At 35.4% G+C, this 12050-nt stretch overlaps 2 protein-coding genes across 2 annotated transcripts in view; one reads left to right on the top strand and one right to left on the bottom strand.

Moving 5' to 3' along the window:
* Positions 1-1008: 1008 nt before the first annotated feature.
* Positions 1009-2083, bottom strand: CAPZA3 (capping actin protein of muscle Z-line subunit alpha 3). The gene is given in 4 exon segments (XM_005244677.4): positions 1009-1444; positions 1446-1561; positions 1564-1717; positions 1719-2083. Coding segments are annotated over 4 exon segments (1071 nt in total).
* An 88-nt stretch (positions 2084-2171) lies between these two features.
* The window catches only part of PLCZ1 (phospholipase C zeta 1), a 48356-nt gene continuing 38477 nt past the window's right edge, over positions 2172-12050 (top strand). The window contains exons 1-3 of the mRNA XM_005230638.1: positions 2172-2185; positions 2785-2908; positions 6786-7020. Coding sequence (XP_005230695.1) covers positions 2172-2185; positions 2785-2908; positions 6786-7020 — 373 coding nt within the window. The remainder of the gene's footprint in view (positions 2186-2784; positions 2909-6785; positions 7021-12050) is intronic.

Here is a 12050-nt window from a genome sequence, read left to right as displayed (position 1 = left end):
AAGATGAACAACCAGATGAAAAATGTGCTCTAGTCAATGCAAATCTGAAGAAATTCAGTGTATATATCACAAAAACTATTTTATTTATTTGAGTTTCAAATATTGGCAACACTACAACCTTGTCTTCTGCAATAAGGTTCTGTAAATTAGTATGCTTATTAATTAAAAATGAGCATATGACTTTGTCATCAACAATATAGAATGATGTGGATCGATGGTTTTTATATTACTGCTTGAAAATAAACTTAGTTTCTAATAAAACTCTAATTAAAAGGTATGTTTACAGAAAACAGCAAGTGTAATAAGCATTTCATTTATTGTAATAATGTTAGCAAAACATCACTGTCATTGTTTGAAAGTAAACCAAAATCACATACATTCCTTTGGCATTTGTGATGAAGACTGGGAGAAGGGAAGCAGCATTGCTTTATTCTGTAATATCGCAACACCCAGCATACATTCCGGGTCAGTCCTGGAATACCTTCTCCATCAACTATATGAAATTTATTCCTCCTGTGTACTGATCTCTCCTTGTTCATGTGACTGTGTAGGGATGTCTCTTGTGCATACAGAGAGGTATGTACAAGCAAAGCCTGAAGGCTGAATTTCCTTGGTTTCAGTATCAATGAAGAAAATCTAGAAATAAAGCCTCAATATCTTTGACAACATACCTTACCAATTTCCTTATAACCAATGCTACATACAGTATGAAGTTACAGAATTAAATATAGCATTGGGTAAAATTAAAAAGGAAAGTAAGAGTTTGCTTGCTGGCTCAACTGTAGCACTGTACTACCTCTGACATTTTGATCAATACTGGTATATATAGAAAACAAAAAATATACAGCAACTTATTTTCAGTCACTACAGACCTGAATTATTTTCAGAGATGATTGACTGATGAGTTTGTGCACCCTCCTGAGTAATCCAGAAATAAATCAACTAAAACCCCCTTTTTTTGTCTTTGTCTTCCTTTTTTTTATATATATACATATTTAATTTAGTTCACTATATAAAATAGTGTGTTTCACTAACCATGGAGGCACCTCTGTATTGCTCATTCAATATTTTATTCCACTTCATAAAAGTGCAAGTAACAGGTAGTTTCCTTGGCAGATTTTCCCCCCATATTTCCTCTGACAAAGCCTGAATGTTTTTCAGGATGGCAATATGAAACTTGGTGTCCTTTATTTTCACAAATTTCACAAAATCTGTGGCAAACAGACTTTGGTCTATCACATTTAACGTCTCACTCACAGCCTTGCTGACAGCTACGTGGAGTCTGGCGTCTCTGAGGTAGTGTATCTGGAGGAGAAAGATCCCTGTAACATGAGTGGAAAATGGAGTCAGGACAGAAGTCCAGTCTGACTTCCAAAGGTTGTTCCACTGATTTGAAGGTGGGTACTGATGAGCCGCAGAGCAGGCCACAAACAGCTGCCTCTTCCAGGATTTTATTGAACACACAGCAGCTCCCTAGAGGAACGTGGCAACTCACGTAGGCCTTCAAGCACTTGTGGAGGGCCTCTCACCACACTTCCTCCTCAGCTGGCAACACACTGGCAGCAGCTGGGGTTTGCTGGTTACCCCACATAGGTGGTCAAACTCAAAAGAGAATTTGTCCTGACGGTCAAAGAAACAGTTTCTCCCTAAGCTGTTGCAGTGGGTCAGTAGCACAGAGTGCCTGTTTATTTGGAGGGGGGCGATGTTCTTGTTGTGCCCCCATGCAGGCAGCCTCCTGCCTTACCAGCTTGTCATCTAGGCCTTGAGCAGAGAGATGTGGGACAGCCTGGCCAGACTCCCCAGGAAGGGACTGGTACAGTAGGCTGCAAATGAAAGACACCTTCTCTGGCTCACACAGCTCCTGCCTGGTGCACATGCTGGGGGTAAGGGCTATCCACAGGGTGGGAGATTTCAGGCAAGGAGAGGGCATGTGGGCTGCTTTGCACTGGAGAGAAAAGGCACAAGATGGTGGCAGGGGTGGAGGGGAGTGGTGGTGGTCACAGTTTGTGACCTCACAATGGCGCCGGGGCAACGCTGGCTGGGTGCTGTGCTGAGAGGAAGCGAGGTGCAAGGTTTGGGACATTGTTCCACGAGGAGCCAGAGCGAGCACCTGCCAAAGGCTGCCAGCTTCACCTCAGTGAAGAGACTAGAGCAGGCAATGCAGAGCCGCCATGGAAGAGAATAGATATCCTCCTCCTGCTCTACCCCTGCCACCTTTTGCTGTTCTACCTCTTCCTCCTCCTCTCCTCTCCCTGCTGTGTGACCTCCCCCATGCATGCCTCTTCACCCAGGCTTGGGCCTGGCCTGTGCACACATGGGAGCCCCCAGCTGGCTGGCAGAGGAGGGCCAGGGGTGGCCAGTCCAGTCTGGACCAGCCTGGTCCAGCCAGGGCTGATTGGGGCTGGTTGGGTGGGCACAATGCTGGGTGCACTCATTAATGTTTGTTGTTCCTGCCATTCCCTGCAGCCTCCCCTCATTTTTCTCCTTTCATTGTGCCCCTTTCTCCACACTGACCACCCCTTGTTTTCCTTCACACCTCCCTTCTTTTTCTCTCCCCTTTTTGCTACCTTTGTCCTCAGACTCTCTGGACACAGAGCAAAAATGCCTTCCTGCATGCCTCAGAGCCTGCTGCATTCTCAGAAATCAGAAGACAATGATGTTCTAGTGTATGAGGAAAGCAATGCAAGCTTTCTAGATTTAAAAAAAGTTGAACTTCTCCCACTCCTCCACCTATTAAAAGGTGATGACATGGGCCGGAAGTTTCCTTAACTTGATCTCTCATACGTGGTTTTTGTCCATCATTCAAGATGAGTTCATGACTGGGAAGATTGATTTAAACAGCACAGTGAAGCTACTTGAAAAACTGCAAGTGCCTTTTGATGTCACACATGTAAAACATGTTTTCAAGGTGAGGAATATGTAGATTAAGCAGTTAAATACGTTTAGAAAACCAGTTACATAAGTGTCGTATTTGTTGATTTTTTTAAATTAATGTTTTGAGAAGTGAGTTTCATGCTAGTAGGGTGTGCAAAATCAGCAAATAATTTGCCTCATCCAGGTCTATTGTTTCTATGAAAATACCTAACCAAGTGGTTGTATTAAAATCATAGAATAGAATCATAGAAATGTTTAGGTTGGAAAAGACCTTTAAGATCATTGAGTCCAACTGGTAACCTAGCACTGCCAAGACCACCACTAAACCATGTCCCTTAGTGCCACATTCTACACATATCTTTTAAATACCTCCAGGGATGATGACTCAACCACTTCTCTGGACAACTTGTTCTAATGCCTAATAACCCTTTCCATGAAGAAATTTTTCCAAATATCCAAACTAAACCTCTCCTGGCACAACTTGATGCCATTTCCTCTTGTCCTGTTACTTATTACTTGGGAGAAGAGACCAACACCTAAGTAATACCATCTCTTCAACACATCAAAATAGTACAAGGTGATGAAAAATATGTAGCTCTTGATTCCCAACTTTTTTGTAACATTGCCTCACTTGAGAAAGATTAGAACATTTTGATTTCATCCCTTCCAGCTGCTTCTGTGATCAAGCTAACAGGATCAGACATGCCTGTCTGACGCTGGGCAGAACTATTAGTATGACTACATAGAAATCCTTCTTCCAAGATGACAATATAGAGTTGTCCAATCTATTCAGGTTTCAAGTCAACATAGACCCAGCACACCTGTTCATTCAATTATCCATTATACCTCTCTTCTGAAGAATTTAAGATGTCTGCCAGAATGGATGGGAATTGTGCTCTAACCCCTGGGAAAAGATGTGGCCTTGAGATATGTCAATGTTTAAAAGATTCCTATGAAGGTTCCATGATACAGCTAGAAACTGGACTTACACATAAGTTAATTTAGCAGCAGGTGTGCAAACTATAGTGCAGGCAGTCCCACTGACAAAATACTGCAAACTGAGTAACTGAGTATCTTTGGACATATTGGGTTTTAACATTCTTCAGGTCCCCTCTAGTATTTACTCAAAAGATGTAGGATTTTTCTTTTTAGCTTTTTTTTTTTTTTTCTTTTTTTTTTTTTTTTTTACCAGAAATAGCTGTTTGGTAAAACTGTTTTCCTAAGGGAATGAAGCCAAGTGGCTAGATATATATGTGATTTCTTTGAGAATGTTATAACCAGCTGGCTGATTTGGTCCAGATTTCACAGAAGAGAATTAACTACGGCAAGTCAGAAACTTTCAGATCACATCATGCTGACAGGCAGGCAGGCAAGCAGAGGGAAGGCATTAAGATTTCCTCATTCTGTCCTGTTCCTCTCTCATTGCTCTCTGCCTTTTTAAGACAAGGTAAAACTGGCAGTGTGAACCCAACCCTTGCTGAAGAGGCTGTCTGTGGTTTTTGGATTTGCACTGCACTGAGTTTCCAACTCATGAAAGCTTGAAACTGGTTCTCATTGTTTCCTGTATTTTCCATGTATTTTTTTTTTTGACAGAAATTTGAGAGAGATGATCAATTGTGGGTAGAGAATGGAATAACTATTTAAGCAAGTGGCCTGCATAGACCAAGTCTGATCTATTTACATTTAACAATGTAATACACTCAACCATATGATCTAGTTATTTGTAACAGTACTGTGAGGTACCCTTTACTGAGTATATTCAGTAGTTTGGGGGCTCAAATTTTTCATCAGTATAATAATATTTAAAAATGCAAAGCATTCTGAAAGGAAATCTTAGTAGCAGCATTGTCAGTAACTATACATCAACAGTTAATTGAACGTCAATTTTATAGAAAATTTACTTTTTAAAGAATAATCTGGGTTTTTCTTGTCTATTATCTTTGAATTTATTTGAATTTATTTTACTATAATGCTCCTTTAAGCAATACCAGAATTATGAACATTAATATTTTTGAGGAATAATAAATGCTCATATAATTATTCTCAAGACTAAGTCTTTGTTGAGATAGCTCTTTTTCATAATAGCAAGAATTTGAATGCATTGTTAAAAAAAGGAATAAAAACTTACCAACAAATCTTTTATAACAATCTTTTTATTTTAAGATTAACATGATTTTTATAACTATAATTTGAAAAGTTCTATGTAGTATTATTGTCTGTCTTTCATCAAGAGGCAACTGAGATAGAAAATTTAATTTTTTGCCCAGCTGCACTTTGTACCAATACCTAAGTGAACACCTCCTGAGTCCTGGTAGATTACTTAATTCCAAAATAAGTTGGTGTTTTCTTTTTCTATTTAATGCTTATAAGTAAATTTACAGTTTTCTTCAAGATGTTAAAAATTAGACTGAGGATGTCAACCTTAGATGTGGGATTTCTCAAGCAGTAATGAAATGCATATTATTAGCATTTGTACTTAATTATTTTCTTGTTAGTGATTCCTGGTAAAAATGATCATTACAATTCTCTTTCACAAAGTCAAAACAAATATTTTACTGATTTATAATTTTTTTTAGCTAGAACTCCTCATGAAATTTACTTTTGTATTTTTTCTGGTTATCTAATGCATTCTTACTTTTATTGTACTTATTCGGACAACTCTTAGTAGGAACTGTATTGCATAGGAAGAAGCTGGTAATGTATCAATAAGCTTTTATCTTTTATGATATTGCTTCAAAACTAATCTAATTTAGTAGTAATTGAAAGTCTTCATCAAAGAGCTGCCAGAGCTCAAGTAAGCCACTTTATGTTTATGGACATTTTTGGGGAAGCTATCGTAACCACAGTAAGTGCCATGTTATTAGATGTTGAAATTTAGCTTTTTTGGTAGTCTCAGTTTAAGGAGCCAACAGTTACGAATTTTGATCAGGTTACAGTGATAATCAATGAGGCAATGAACTCCCATTTATGATTTTGTGAGTAATTTTGTTAGTAAATTTCCAAAGTTTCTCTTAATTTGGCAACTTTTAAGAATAATACAAGCTAAAATGTTAGAAACATCTATATGTCATATGCACAGTTATATATTTCATGTAGAAAATTTTAAAGGATAAATAAAACTGTTAAGCCTGAGAAAAATAAAAATGGCAGAAATGGTAAAAATGTACTATTCTACTCAAAATCTTTTACCCTTTTAGTTTTTCTAGTGGCTTCTATACTGAAACACTGAAATTAATTAATGTGCTAACATTTTGTAAGCTCTATGAAAACAAGCTTACAGTTTAAGTATTCTGAAAGTGTGAATAATTAACCTGAGTTAAACATTCTGGCTTGATAAGAATAGAACATGGTGTCGTAGGTTATTCTAAAGTATCTTGTCTCCAAACTTTAACAATGTTTCTTATTTGATGTAGTGAAAGACATGGATCTCAAGATAATTTGGTTATCCTTATTTTGTTTTCTAGATTACTGTTTGCTGTATGTTGTATGTAAATTTAAATTACTGTATTTATAAGTTGGAGAGGTATTATATTAAATGTATTTTCCACTTGATAATTTTTATGCTGCAGATTTATTTTATTGTATAGCATTTTGGAGGTTTTATATAGTGTATTTTAATATTTTATATGCATTATATAGAAATGTCTGTAATTACTTAGATTTTAATTATGTCATATTGTACATTTTATTTTGTATAAAATCTTTTTAACACAGAAAGTCAAACCTAAAAGTTGCATTTAAAAGTAGAAGAACATAATTTGATAAAGCATTAAGGTCACTATTATCTGAGGTTTTCTCAATTATTCTCGTTCTTGTGATCAGTTATAATAGAATATTTTGTGTGTATTTTTGTATCATTGTATCTCTTTGTATTGACTGGGTTGTTTTTATTTCCTTTCATTTTTTTTCAGAAATTAATTGACAAACGGAAGGAACGTACCATTAACATAGAAGACTTCAGGGCAATTTATCGAACTATTGTACACAGACCTGAATTTCAGGAACTTTTTCATGCTTACTCTCCGGACTGCAAAATTCTACCTGATACCCAGCTCATAGAATTTCTCAGAAAAGAACAATTTGAAACTGAAGCTTGTGAAATAACTGCCTTAGAAATTATTCTGAAGTATGAACCCATTGAAGAAGGTATGCATAGTTTAACTATTTGATTTCTAGCTCTCAGTTATTATACTTCTGCCAAGGACTGTGTTTATGTTTTTGAATACCCATCTGACTATGCAAATTGAACATTTTAAAGTTAACTAAGGTAAGGAATTAAATTATATTCTGCATGTTGTATAATAACTTTTGTAACCACTTCTACAAAATGTTGATCTTTTTGAAATTCAGATCTTTGAACACTAAGAATGAATGAAACATGAATGATACATGAAACCATTAATAGAGCACAATAAATTTACACAGCATATTGCTTAGCGATAGCATCTTACTCTACTTACCAGATCAGTGGAGGTTTGTTAAATTTGTAATATGTGTATTCTTCAGCTATTGAAGGCTGCTTCAAGTTGTGGTGTAACATTTCTCCCAAGTTTTACTGAAAATAACTTGACGCAAAATTTTCAAGTAAGCTAAGAAAAGGAAATCAGACTTAACTGCATTTTATTGCAATCTGTTACTTTTTTCAGAGAAACTTGAATCTCAAATGTTTAACTTTGTTAGTGTGCTTTGGTTTCCAGTCTTTAACAATGGGTGGAATTGATAACTAGTTAAGAAACATAAACCAAAGAAGGAGAAAATCTTCCTTTTGGAATAGAAACCCTGGCATATCTATGTTGATATTGCCACTGTCGTGGAAAGAAGAAACTGGATCAATCTTTCAAGAAGAAACAGAAGACATTTGGTGTTACATTAAGAATCACTCACTGTCTAGTAATAGCTACAAAACCTTTGATTCCTTATGCCATTACTCTCTGAGGTTGTCTTTCAAATTAGAACATAGTTTAGTGAATATATTCTACTCTTTCTGAGAACTGTTTACTAGTTAATATTTTTATGTTCCCGGTTAAAAAGGTTTTGGGTTATTTATTTTGATGGGAAAGTTAATAAATACAAAGCAGTAAAACAATCTTGAGTCAGTTTGAAAACACATTTTAAATATCAACTAAAGTTTCTATAGTTTTAATGTCTGGTTTAAATTTCAGATGCTGAGCTAAATTCTTGTTTGTTTCTCTGTCTGTGATAAGAGTGTTTGTCTTACTGAATGAAATAATAGCTGTATTGTTCATGCTCCTTTGAGTGAACTAATATTCTAACTCAAACATATTTGTTGGAAAGTTCCAGTTATGCTTGCATGTTAGTTGATTCATATGGTGGTGTGATAGACCATTTTGTGTAACTGTCACTCTGAATTTGGTATAGGATATTCTTTATCAGGATGATCTGTCTAACTCATCTGCCATCCTTGTTCTGTGTATTGCAGAAAGGGAAAAGGACAGATTTTGACACTTAATTGACTGGTTTGCTAACAGTAGCAACCATTATCTGATAAACTTGATATCACTAGTATGTCATGATTAAGATGAAAACAGCTACTAGATTTTACATACAACACTGACAAATTCATCTTTAAAATTCAGCACATCCCTAACATTTGTGTGCAGACAGAGAAGACTTTTCAATGCTATTAAGCCAGATAACTCTAAATTAACTCTCTGAGAGTACTTTAGCAAGTTCAGGAAAAGTATGGAATACATTATTCTTATTTTTTATTGTACAATTTTCATGTCTAACGGTAAAATGCTGCATTAACAGATTTTGTTTGTGTGTGTGCTAAAGCTTGCATTTTTGGCTGAGAACCATTTTATGCAATTGATTATAAAAGTAGTGAATATGTGATTCACGCCTGACAGTTGTGTCTTACTAATATCTGAATGTCATTTGTGTTCTACGTAAACATTTGATTATCTCCATCTTATTATTAAGTTTGAATAGAAGTGTTGAGTCATGAAATAGGATTAAATAAAACATGCCAACCAAATGCACTTTATTTTTTAAAAACTTCACTTATATCTCTGATAAATTTTTTGTAGCTCATTATTCTGTATTTGTTTGAATAGAATTAGAGGCACAATGAGATGAGAAGGTGCATCCCACTATTATTTGCAGCATAGTGCTATTCAAAACCACTGCTCCTATCTCTGTATTTTCCTGATAGGCAGTACCAAAAGGGGTTAAAAGTACAATCCTGTCTTGAAAATGTTGCTTATTTTCTTACAAAAAAGATAAACTTGGTGTATCTGTCATATAAAGAATGTGCGTAACCCAGAATGCATTTGTGAATCAGAAAAACATCTTCAATTTATTCCTAGGATATATATTCTTTTAAACTTATTTTTCATATGTACAGAAAATAGAAACTTAATCCTATTGTTACAGTATAGAACAATACAACATGTGCGTGTGGATAAATCAAAGAACTTAAGATACTAAATAAGATACAACTATCAAGAGGCAGTCATCTGCGGCTGCTTGGTTTCCCCCCCAACCCCTGGCGGGGGGTGGGGTGTGTGTGTCTCTAAATACCGGGGCCCGGATTGAGGACCCTGGGGGGCCATATCTGGCCCACAGGCTGTAGTTTGAGGAACCCTGATCAAGAGTCATGGGGTAGCAATAAGTCATTCTGCAAATATGTTAATGAAAGAAAGACCAAGGAAATTCTTGATGCATTACCTAAGTACGATCAGGTGGCTAATATTAATGAGACCAGAGTAAGATCTCAGTCAAATGTATGGAAAAAACAGGGTAGGACATGCTTAAATGACTTCATCAGATCAGTGAAGACAGGTTGACAAATCAGAGTTTTTAGAAAATTGACTGTAACAAGCTTGGTTATTACAGGTTAACTTTGAAAAGACATGGAGAACAGATGATGAAAGATCAAATCTAATACCTGTTTTAGAAAAGGAATATCCAAGGAACTATACACCAGTCAGTTACTAGAAAAACTAGAACAAATAATGAATATGTAATCACCTCTAAGATGGTAAGGGTGAGTAACAGTTTGTCAAGACATTCCATGAAGAAATCATATTGTTTTCTTCTATGAGACAGTAACAGTGCTGGTGAATAGAAGAAGAATCATACTTTTTAACAGTGTCCTGCATTCTAAAAAGCAAGTTGAGGAAGCAGGCAAAATAACTATATGGCAGATAAGCAACTCATTAGAACATTACTCTGAGAAGTTAGCCAGGAATGACTTAGAGTCAAAATGAAAGGCTACATCTGTCTACAGTTTCACTGAGCATGGTGTTGGGATCCAGACTTCAATTATGTCATTGATAAGCTGAATGATGAAATAGAAATTAAATTTATTAATTTTACATTTGTCATCAGAACTCAAGTGTAATAGGGAAAAAGATTAAAAGCCAAAGTGATCTTGGCAAATTGATGATACAGGAAAGAAGGATGGAGTTCAATATGGAGAAGCACTACATTCCAATTAGGGCATCAAACATCAAGAAGGAAGTTCATCAAATGGAAAGAATCGTAGAAGCCCATTGAAAAATATCAGAAGTCAAAGAAAACCTAACCTAAATAGAAAGATGAACTGAACTGGATTTGTTTCTGCTGGAAAGCAGTGGAATGAGGGGAAATGTAGTAGTCTTCTTATATGGATAAGACTATGACAAAAAAGGAGAGGAATAATACAAAACAGAAAAAAAAAATGTACAGCAAGGAAGTTTCAGGGTAAACATTATGGAAAAATTTCTAACAAAAAGGTTCTTAGGTGCTGAAAAGGGATTACCAGGATGTGTGTGGATTCTTCATCAATGGAAGTCTTTAAGAATAACTTTGACAGAGTTCTTGTAGGAATAACATTTCTATTGTTAAGAACAACAGTGCAAGTATGTATGATGTCTGGAGGGCCTTCATCCTTATATTCTATTTCTGTTTAGTATTTTAAAACATTGCAATTTTTTTCTAGTTCAAAAAGCTGTGTAATTTAGAAATAATTATTCTCTTTGTGTTACCATCATCAGAATGATTTTCATAAAGTCTCATTCAGATAGAAAATTTTCAGTCTGTATACATACTGAAGATTGATAACTGCAATGCTAACCTGTAAATTGTGATTCTTATAGCTCTATTGAGAATTGACAGGTCAGATAAGTGTTTGGTGTTTTGGGTGGTTTTTTTCTGTATTGAGAATTGACAGGTCAGATAAGTGTTTGGTGTTTTGGGTGTCTTTTTTTTTTTTTTTTGTGTGTGTGTGTGGTGGTGTTTTTTTTTCTTTGGTTGTTTTTTTTGTCAAAAGTTTGTATACATTGACCCCTCTAAGTTATCATTAAGACAAAGTAATCTTGAATTACCTACTGCTTAATTATCACTAGCCTGCTATACTGACAATAATAAGGTTATTTTAGAGCCAGAACTTGGAAAAATCCCTGACTAATTGAAACTAGGTTATGTTTTGAAGCAAAGCTGGCTTCTGAGATTACATCATTTGCAAAATTACACTTGAAGCTTGACATTGGAGCAGTAGTTGGCATTATAATGGACCTGTTTGTCATCAAATCCGTTAAAAACAAAACAAATGGGATGACTGTCACTGGTATGGAGGCAATTAGCAGTTTTTCTTATAGACACAGTAATAAGCTTGATTTGCAATTCATCTTTGTGGGCATTTATTTTGTTAAAAAGCTATTTTTTTTCAAATGCTTCTAATTTAAACATTATTTTACCAGTATTTAATTGAAATTTTCTACCACTGAGGAAGATATTTTGTGCTAGGAATCATAGTTTTCTCAAGATTATTTTGACAGTCTTCAACTGACATTTTGGAGAACAATTCCTGTTCTTTCTGCAGAGAAAAGAAGATTCTTTGTGCATTGACTGACATGTTACTTTCCAAAACTAAGCAATGAATATTTTCCTTTGTATTTAATTAGGACTTCTGCAAACACTTCTTATTGGTGTCCATAGAAATATAAAAATGTCAGAACATATTTATTTCCTCTCATAATTTTGAACTACAGCAATTCAGTTCCAGACTTACACACATCTGATATTTGTGTTTATGTTGTTTGTTATGAATTTTAAAATTGCAGGAAAGTGTTACGCTTTATAACCTTCAGCAATGTTTAGAATTGGCTATTAAAAATTATGGAAAGTACACAGATATAACCATCGGTTTAGCTTCACACCAGAAATTCTTT

The sequence above is a fragment of the Falco peregrinus genome, chromosome 6, assembly GCF_023634155.1.
Source record: "Falco peregrinus isolate bFalPer1 chromosome 6, bFalPer1.pri, whole genome shotgun sequence".
In the NCBI taxonomy this organism is placed as follows: domain Eukaryota; kingdom Metazoa; phylum Chordata; class Aves; order Falconiformes; family Falconidae; genus Falco; species Falco peregrinus.
Note: the sequence above shows the minus strand (reverse complement) of the source record. Positions and strands in the feature narration are given on the sequence as shown.